We start from the raw sequence: 10,783 nt of genomic DNA on the forward strand, positions 1-10,783 counted from the left end.
GAGGCCCAGAAATCAGGATTTTAAAAAGATTCCCTGGTGATTCTAATGTGCAGCCAAGGTTGAGAACCACTGCTGTAGAGGTTCTAGCCTAATAATCACTTTGCAGAGGATGCTCCCAAGCCCCTAGGGCAGTGATGGCAAACCTATGACACGCGTGTCAGAGGTGACACGCGAACTCATTTTTTTGGTTGATTTTTCTTTGTTAAATGGCATTTAAATATATAACATAAATATCAAAAATATAAGTCTTTGTTTTACTATGGTTGCAAATATCAAAAAATTTCTATATGTGACACGGCACCAGAGTTAAGTTAGGGTTTTTTAAAATGCTGACACGCCAAGCTCAAAAGGTTCGCCATCACTGCCGTAGGCATTAATCAAGCTGCCTGGGGACACGCAGGTGGGTCCTATTGACAGATGGGCCAGGATCCTTGCTCTGTGGATGCTGCACACTCTGCCACATCACGCTGCTTCCTAATCATTCCATAGCTTTTCCTAAAGACAGAATCTGATCATTCATTTGCAACATTATGAGCGGAGAACCGTCAAGCAACAATACAGGCATAACTTCTCAATTGCACGTGGTGCCTAGTTTCACAGGGAGACCTCTGTACCGCTATGATTTGGCAATGTGGACCTTCAGACGGAAGTGGAAGGTCTAAATTTAAGAGCATGTAAAACCTGGGCCCAGAATAAAAGCCTCCGCTATTAGCACCCGGGGAAGGCCGCATGGAAAGGGAGCGAGCAAGAGACAGAGTTGAAATGAGGACACAGGAGGAAGCAGCCATCTGTCCCCAGCAGTGAGGCAATGAAGTCACCGCGGGACACCACCGCCGCCTGGATGAACCTACGCAGAGTGCACTGCTCAGATCCTACATAGTATGAGCTGGGGCATCGCTCAGATCAGCCCTTCAGGGGGTTTTACATGCACGTCCTACGCTATGACAATGAGCCCGCATGTGTCCTGCGCACATCTGCTAACTCTCCTACAGGAAACAAATGTGACCTTGAGAACGTCAAAAAAATTTAATTACTTCCAAATGTATACTTAGTGCCTCAAGTTAAACACTTATTCTCCCCCCAGAAAAACGGGCTTACTTCACCACACTTCACTCTGGGCTGACAGTATAGATTAGCAGAGGAGAGGAGGAGATAATATAAAAAATAAAAACATGAAGGCCAGAGTTTTTCCCATGTAGAGCCTGCACTTGCACACTTGGTTGCAGAGTGCTTACCCAGATATACACTTCTCCCTCATTTCCAAACTCTCCTAGACTCACAAATACAATGAAGTATGATATTGGTCCTTAAAGAAAGCCTCACAGCAGGATGATACTTTGCACAACTTTTATCCAAAGAACTCGAAGCAGTTTACTAACGTTAGCTCATGCGTCACACCAGCTGGGATGGCCCATGAGCAGAGATCTGCTCAACTGGGGCGAGAGCTTAGCGAAGGTGGACAGAGACGCTAAAAGCCCAGGGCGAGGCTGGAGAGGAAAAGACAGGAGCATCCAAAGAAGGAGCCAAGAGAGAATCTTGCTCCACTTTTTAGCAATAAGTAAGGTTTTACCAAAATGCTAGCTCTAATGAGTTTGTTCACATTTATTTTCCTATAAACTTCTGTTAAGACCTTGCAAGCGAAACAAAAGAGTAGACGTTTTATGTTGGAAAATGGGAAAAAATATAAATAGAGATCATTTGTTACAAGTTAGATAACTGACTTGATGATATAAAATGCTATTCAATTAAAGATGACTCCCAAATTAGATTCAATGCCACAAATTTTTATTTCATAAAAATGATATATTATGTGCTAAGGGTGAGAATGCAAATGCACTCATAAAGTGATCATCTATAAGTTTTCAGCATAATAGGAATCTTTTAGTTCTGTAGTTTCTGTGTATCTTATATAAATTTTGCAAATAAATCACGAAGAAAAATTAGAGATGGAGAGAAAATAGGAAAAGAGTGTAAATAATATGTGAAAGAAAAAATGATCTTAGAAGTATAGCTTTAATTTAGTTTAAGTAGGCCTTCATTGAAATGCAGATCATTCTGGTCATAACATTTAAAGCATATGACCATTGTGTCCATCAGGATGCTTGGAATGATTCATCCAACACATTGGTCTCAGTATTCTTTAACTAGCTCAATATTATCTTTCATTTTAAAATTTTTGTTTAGCTATTATTTCAATGGTCATCCCCTAGACTTCATTATTACCAACCAACAGCTTACCCAACTTCACATCACTACTTCTTGTATTTGCAGCTCAATTTATTCTACTGCTCTAACTCCAACAAGTCTTTTACCCCATCAGGACTTGCAGTTCATTAATCTTACTTCTTTTCCACTGCTCACCACCTTCCACATGAACTAACTTAGAGTTCTTGATCTATCACTGGGATGAGTTATAGATGCAACATGGTCTATGTATGTCCACAAGTCCTTTTTCTGGACACCACTTTGAGTTCAGCTCCTATGACTCTTTGCTCTACTGATATTCTCTTGTTCCCATACTCACCATGTCTGTGCAGACTTCAGAAACTTTGTTCTTGCTATTCCCCATGCTCTTCCCTCAGATATTTATATGACTATTTGCCTCTTTTTGTTAAGGTCTCTGCCATACAGTCCTTTTATTACCCTGCCTTAAATTTTTTCATGGCATCTACTATGACTTGAAATGATTACATGCCTTCATTTATTTTTTGTTTACTCGTGTCCCCCCAATCACATAGACTATATCCACAAACTCTAGAATTATATCTTATTTATCACTATGTGACAAATACTTAGAATTCTGCCTGAAACATTGAAGATTTTCAATATCTACTTGATGAAGAGAAAAAGGAATAAATTAAGGAAGGAAAATATATCATTTGCTTCATTTATGGGGTAAATTAACTTTGAAGGCTAGTTGGGACTTAGCATGAAATAATGATTGGAAAATTTCCAGGAAGAATAGAGAAAGCAACAGCCCTTTATACCATTCTGGATACATTGTCTTATAAACCCTATTCACCCATCCTAGCAATTTATATTTTTTAAATATATATTTTTTATTTTTTTTACAGAGAGGAAGGGAGAGGGATAGAGAGCTAGAAATATCGATGAGAGAGAAACATTGATCAGCTGCCTCCTGCACACCCCCTACTGGGGATGTGTACCCACAACCAAGGTACATGCCCTTGACTAGAATCAAACCTGGGACCCTTCAGTCCGCAGGCCGACGCTCTATCCATTGAGCCAAACCAGTTAGGGCTCATCCTAGCAATTTAAAACAGTCTTGTCCAATAGGGTAGGCACTACACTCCTTGTGGATATTCATATTTAATCCAAATTAATTACAATAAAATGAAATCACTAACTCCTCATTCACATGAATGCTAATAGCTGCATCTGGCTAGTAACCACTTTATTGAACAGTGTTGAGTAGAGAACATTTCTATCACCCCACAAATTTCTATTAGATAGCAATATCTATATTCTATTGCTTTAAATTCTAAAGCTATATCTATGAATCCCTAATATAGTGAGATTAATTAAAATTAGATAGGAAGTAATTAAAGCATTAACACCGAATTTCTTAGATATAGGAACTGCCTTGTGTTTCATTTAGTTTAGTTTGTAATTTATCATTATTGATTGTATTGACTTCCTATCTTGAGATACAGACAATGAATTTAACAGAGTATAATACCAAAGTGAATAGGAGTCTTGACTGCCTTTCCTCTTTTAGGGCTGGGGAGAAAGCAGAAGAAGAGATAGAGATAAAGAGTAGAGAAAAGGGAAAATTAATGCATCCATCATCCATCCATCTATCCATCCACCCACCCACTTGTTGTACAAGTTCCTACTGAGTGTCTGTGATAGTTCAAGAATTGTGTTTTGGTGCTAAAGGTTTAAATGGAAAGAAATCACAGTATCTAAGCTCATAAAATTCATAACATAAAAATTGACAAAATAATAATGAAACTGTTCAATCACAGGTTAAGGTCAAAGTGCTATGAAAACAGAAAGAAAAATCATCTGTCTAGGGGAGATAAAATAATAACATTCAAGTGGTATCTTAAGAATTATGAGAAGCAAAGCATCAGCCTGGAGAAAAAAGAAATGTTTTTCTGACCAAGGGGGTCAATCTTTGCAAAGGCAAACTTTGCTTACTTAAGTAAAAACTCATAGTCTTGGGGGTGCTGGTTTGAGGGTGTCTGAAGGGAAAAATTAAAATTGAGATTAGAAAAATAGGTTCAGCCAGATTGTACAGGGCTTGGGCAATTTTGTTAAAGGATTTGGGTTTGTTATTCTTCATATGAAGGGCAAGGGGCACAATTCAGATGAACCTCCTTGCAAGAGAACTGCTGTGGAGTGAATATAAACACAGAGAGCAAGCAGAGTGCAGGGGCCTCCTCTCCGGGAACCAGGGATGCAGGCAGACGCGGGAAATTCTGAGCCTCAGGCTAAGGGGCCCATTGCTGACTCAAATCACTCATGCAGACTGACTGTAAGGAGAAGCCTAAGGAAAACATTGATCTGGGAGATGGTTTTCTCTTCGATTATTCTTATTGGTAATGTACATGCTTTGAAAGTTCTCCAGCTATACTTGATAGAAAACCCCATTTCTCTCTACCCCTGAGCTATGCATCAAAATGAAAAAAAAAAACTTCCATCTGCTCTTCATTACCAGAAATTCCGTTAATAGCACATGCAAAGTTTATCACCACAAAAGGCAGCACTGGGATAACACAAGTAAAATGTAAATACCAAAGAGTATCGGTAATCACAATTTAGCAATTTTTGTTTTCAAAAGGAGAAATACCATTAGAAAATTATTCAAACAATTTTGTATCCTAAAGTGAATCATAACTTGATAGACTTATTTCAGCGGCTATAAAACACTATACCTGAGGTTTTTTGCTAGATACTGAAATTTAAGAACTAGACAGAGGCACATTTTAAAAAAATTAAATGAATGAATTAGAATTACACATAAAGATGAGAAAATACATTAGCCTCACGGGGATTTTATGTTATTAGGTTCAAGTTATGGCCTGGCTTTTCTAATTATAAATATCCCCAAAGGTCTGGGTGAACACCACAGGAATACAAGGGAACCAAGACTTAAAATCAGGGCTTTTTAGTTTTCTCCTCTTCTTTTTCTTTTCTTTCCTTTTCTTTTCTTTTCTTTTCTTTTATTTTCTTTTCTTTTCTTTTCTTTCCTTTTCTCTTCCTCTTTTTCTATTTTATTAAAGAGAGCAGACACGATAACTTCAAAATATGTCTTCTTTTGAAAAAAAATATTTTGATTGATTTCAGAGAGGAAGGGAGAGGAAGAAAGAGATAGAAACATCAATGATGAGAATATCAATTAGCTGCCTCCTGCACACCCTCTACTGGGGATCGAACCCACAACCCGGGCATGTGCTGTGATGGGGAATCGAAACAGAGACCTCTTGGTTCATAGGTCAATGCTCAACCACGAGCCACACTAGCCAGCCTGATCAAATGTCTTCTTAATGCTCCCCCTGATCTTCATAAGTGTCATAGACATTTGAATTTACTCCTCTGTTCTACACGGATGCATTTATACATGACTTTGTAGAATCCTAGAGCCATGAGGTGAGGATACAGATGGGAACTAACATCTCTCCCACCCAATAACCTAGCTAACCTAGTGGTTGTATGTTACCTGGTATTTCTAGGTGGGCTAACTTAACACCTGCACAAAGATCTGTCAGAGCTGACGTGACAGTATTGAAGCAAATATTTCATGAGCCTGGCCTAAGGGCAGAACAAATGAGGACCAGAAAGAAAAATCTCTGAGACTCATTGTTATTCTCTGCCGCTGCCTCCCCTTTCTCCTACATATAATAGGAGTATTGGGCTAATCAAGTTGTGAATTTACCATCCACGGATTCCTCACACCTTCTAGAAAATCAGCGTCAGCTTTTAGAAATGCACGAGAGGCACAGTGAACTGTCAGGTAGAGATCAGCAGATCCTTGTTCTCCTACAAACCATGCACAGCCCCCGGGGAGGGGTTGCCTGTCTGGTTGTTCAATAGGAGGCTGTCAACTTTAAATGCCACATGATCGTTATCTGGTCACATGCATATGGACATAAAAATCCTAAATATGCACATTAGGCGTATAAAGAAATTGGCAGTCTCCTGGAGGCTGGCAAAACATTAGACACAGTTAAGCAGCGTTTAATGCCAAATAATTTATCACAGCAACCGACGCTGGAAGTGGGCTCCTGCTGGTAGGCTTATTCACATGGCCACACCTTCAGAAAAACGTATTTTGACAGGACAATTAAGAGAGGGAATTAATTAGAACACTTTTGTGTGGAAAGAAAAATGCCCCTTACGAGGTGAGTAGATGAGATATTAACAATAAAATACCTTCCACTAGGAAAACAGAAGCTTTTCTTTAAAATAATGAACTATTGAATAAATAAAATTGAAATTTTAATGAGGTATATTAATGGAACTTTTTCTTAGTGGATAATATATTGATCATATGATTAATAGGAGGGTCAGGATAACAGAAGAATCTATATATATAAAATGCTAATATGCAAAGTGTCCCTTATAGCGTTCAACCAGGAGACCGGGAGTTCGATTGCTCACTATGGCATGCGCTAACCACCAGGGGTTGGTGCAGAATGAAAGAAGGCCCCAGCTGGCAGCCAGAAGGCCCCGATCCGCCCTGACTGCTGGCCAGGCCTAGGAACCCTACTCGTGCATGAATTTCATGCACCGGGCTTCTAGTAGACTATAAAACAGTTCAACGTTTACACCCTAGAAGATCACCACGCCTCTCTTGGAAAGCAGTGAGAACAGTGGACAAAACACAGACTGTGGGTTCAGATTCACAGCTGAGTTTGAAACTTGGCTTTGTCCCTTTTCAGCTCCATGGCCCTGGCCAGGTGGTCTAACTTCTCTGAGGCTCATTTTCCTCATACGTAAAAGGAGAACTATAAAATTTTCTTTGCCCTGGCTGGTTGCACAGAGGTTAGACCAAAGGGTCACGGGTTCCATTCCTGCTCAAGGGCACATACATACCGGGGTTGCACATGCAGGAGGCAACTAATTGATGAGACTCTCTCATGTTGATGCCCTACCCCCCCGCCCTTCCACTCTCTCTAGAAATCAATGGAAAAAATATCTGCAGGTGAGGATTAAAAAATCAATAAAGCCGGGCCAGAGTGGCTCACTAGTTGAGCACTGACCTATGAACCAGGAGGTCATGGTTCAATTCCCAGTCAGGGCACATGCCCGGGTTTCGAGCTTGATCCCCAGTTGGGGGTGTGCAGGAGGCGGCCAATCAATGACTCTCATCACTGATGTTTCTATCTCTTATTTATAAATAAATAAATAAAATAAATAAATAAATAAATAAAATTTTCTTCACAGGAGAAATCAAGAAGGAGTCCAGGAACCCTTTCTTACAAGCAAGAGCCTCCCTTAGCTCCCAAACTCACTGTGTCTCCATCACCTGGCCGGAGCCAGGAGGACCAGTCTCAGCAGACACTGGATGCTCAGTCACCATCGCTCTCAGTAGGGAGCCCGGGGCTCCCACGTGCCTGAACTTGGCTCTCCATAGGGCCCTGTGGAGGAGGGGGCATTCCTTATCCTTCTCCCCCACATTAATTTTCCCTGAAGCACTTATCACCACCTGATAATGTGGCTTATATTCCAGTAATTTCTATGTCAATTTATTAAATTCCTCTTTCTAAAATCAAAGTACCTACTAAAAATGTAAGCTCCACACTGGGAAATCCTGTCGATTTCGCTCAATGCTGTCTCCCCAGGGCCTTAGGCACGTTCCTAACACACAGTAGACACATTGGCTGCTCCTTTTCCTGCGCTCCCTCCCCTAGAACTGAACTGGGGAACACTGACTGCCACTGCGCATGTGCTGACCTACCGCGCTCCCTCCCACACCTCAGCACAGAGAGATCGAAAACAACCACAAAAACCTGTCCAAGTTATAAAACAGTATTAATCTAGAATTACTGTTCTGTATTATTGTAGAAATAAGTCAGGTTAGGCACAAAATACAAAACTCCGAATTTGACCTTTCTTTGAATAAGTCCCCTTATCTCACCACTTGGGACAGTGTGTTTTGTGCACTAATTATGTTTGTTTAATCCGGACATTTTAGCCAAGTGGGAAGAGCATTCCTCAGCTGATCCTTGGCTTTTCTGCTGAACTGCCCTGTGAACTGGCCACGCTCTGTTTACACGAATATAAAATGAGCGTAATACAAAGGTCCGTTCTGTTAATTTCAATGTCTCATATTAGGTTCTGAAAGAGTTATGAATTCTAAACCCTAACATGCTACGTACAATGTATTATTCTTAGATTCTAACTGCCTTTCATTATCTTCTTTGGTGTTTAAATCAAATAAATATCAATTGTGTGTATAAAGAGAGATTGCTTAAACTGCCTTGAAACAGAGAATACATTGTTTAGAAAAGTTTTCTTACTCTTTTTAGAAATGAGGAAAACCTGAGATACCCAAAGTCATCTAGGCGTCACAAAGTGAACAACATAACCACAAAATTACAGACCAGCCTCACTTGTAGATAGAGATGCTACAATGTGTTGAAGAAATAATGCCATAGGACAAAGTAGTTTTTATCCAAAAAATGATCTTATAGGCACAAGGACAATTTAGTTGATTTTACTAACAGTTTCACCCACATAAATCCAGGGAGGCAAATGTCCTAGCTGTGTATGCAACCTTACTCACATTAGCACACATAACTGTATTAGTAATTAAAAGCGCCCTTGAATGCACAAAATGTATACTAGTATCAAATGTAGAAATGCATTCTAAATGTATAATAAAACTTCCAGAAACTTATTTTTGAACTTTTCTATGACATATTTAAACTAAACCCCTCCTTTTATTGCCTCAAAAACGTTTTACCTCCACACCATCTTCTGCCAAACCAGGCTCATAGGCTATACTTTTATTTCTTAGTCCACATCTTTCAATTGCTCTCTCTTTTTCCTTCATTCAAACATGAAAGGCCCCTTTAGATTTTTAGATTCTCCTAATCTTCTCCTTTTTCTTAGCACAATCTTTACAAAAGGCTAAAGGGCTGATGAGGCAACACAGACTCACAAGAAGGAAGAAGAGTGGGATGATAGGGGAAGACGGAAACTTCAAAATTGTCCTTAATGGCTGAGCAGAAGTCAAAGAAGCTAATTTTTGAGTTGTATGTTTTACTCAGCAATATATTGATGAATAAGAACTTTATGGTTATTTTGATAAATTCCACAAAAGCATTTAAAACAATTATAAACCTTTTCTAATAATTATTTCTTAGTTGTTATTGGAGAAAACATCTTAAACTCAGATTATTATTATTATTATCCTATATAATAAAAGGCTAATATGCAAATTGTCCCCTCAACTGGGATTTCAACTGGGAGTTCGACCAGGGGGCAGGGCTGGCCCGCCAACCCTCTGTGGCCCCTCCCCCTGGCTGGACCCCACCCGTGCACTAATTTGTGCACCGGGCCTCTAGTCATATAAAATATAGTTGATTGACTGGTTCTCAACTCCTATTAGTTTGATTTGAATAATTTCTCTTTATAACTATGGATTTTTTTATTGTTGACACTATTATAGATGTTCCCCACTTACCCCCCCTTTGCTCACCTCCACCCAGCCCCCACACCCTTTCCTCTGGCCATCACCTCACTGTTGTCTATGTCCATGGGTTATGCACTTATGTTCCTTGGCTAATCACTTCACCTTTCATCCAGCCCTCCCCTCTGAGAACTGGTTGGTTACTCTCTAATAAACAAACAAATAAAAGTGTGTCTCCAGTCTAGACTTGCTGAATCAGAATCTCTGACATTTGGGGCCTGAGCATCTTTGACTTTTAAATGGCTTCTCTGATGCCACACTTGCCATCTAATACCTGAAGGAAGACAGGTAACTACCTGTTATTTCAGCATGAGGTGGACTTGACCAGGACTCTGGAAAGCTATGAAAAGTGCTATGGAAACACAGAGCTGGGATACATTGATTCTGATGGAGAAGCCTTCATAAGGGGTAGAAGATGATAAAGTCTATGAAGGATGAACAGAAAGTAACAAGGACCACTTAATAAGGAGCACTTATGGAGCACCTCACTGATGAGAAGAAAAAAGAGTTTCACTTGAATTCTCTCCTACAGGATAAATCTGCAGATACTGGAACGCAGACTTCTTGCCATTTTCTAAAGAAAACATTCCAGTTTTTGGTGCTGAGGAATGTTTAAACATTAAGCTTGACAAGGCCTGATAAGTGAAAAACATGCCATTATAGACACTTTTTAAAATCAGAATTCCAATGAGAATTTATATTCAAAACCAACAAATCAACATTCTGACACCTCCAGAATTCTAACGAAGACACGCACTGAAGCAACTTCATGTCATCTCGGTTGTGTTTCTTTGGTACTAACCTCCGAAGTACGAGCCGTCGGTCAGCTTCATTTCTTTACTGGACTTTGTGATGACTCCAGCAACACCATGCTGAATGAAGTACATTTTTTTACCCACAGCTCCTTCTCGTATGATATAATCTCCAGGTTGAAACACCTCGAATCTCAACTTGCTCAGCATGGCAGTCACAAAATTGGGGTCAGCGTTAGCAAACAGAGGCATCGTGGCCACGAGTTTCCGACAGTTGAAGTTGACTATCTCCTAGAGATGGAAAGAGTAAACCAACATTAGGAGTGATATTATTCATAGCAAGAAGAAAGGATATACTAAAATTATA

The 10,783-nt window shown here is 39.8% G+C and overlaps 1 protein-coding gene across 1 annotated transcript in view; it reads right to left on the reverse strand.

Annotated features, from left to right (window-relative positions):
• The window catches only part of HCN1 (hyperpolarization activated cyclic nucleotide gated potassium channel 1), a gene marked incomplete at its 3' end in the record, with an annotated part of 302,392 nt that overhangs the window by 19,103 nt on the left and 272,506 nt on the right, over positions 1-10,783 (reverse strand). The window contains exon 6 of the mRNA XM_005871057.2: positions 10,467-10,707. Coding sequence (XP_005871119.2) covers positions 10,467-10,707 — 241 coding nt within the window. The remainder of the gene's footprint in view (positions 1-10,466; positions 10,708-10,783) is intronic.

Source organism: Myotis brandtii, unplaced genomic scaffold (genome assembly GCF_000412655.1).
Source record: "Myotis brandtii unplaced genomic scaffold, ASM41265v1 scaffold328, whole genome shotgun sequence".
In the NCBI taxonomy this organism is placed as follows: Eukaryota; Metazoa; Chordata; class Mammalia; order Chiroptera; family Vespertilionidae; genus Myotis; species Myotis brandtii.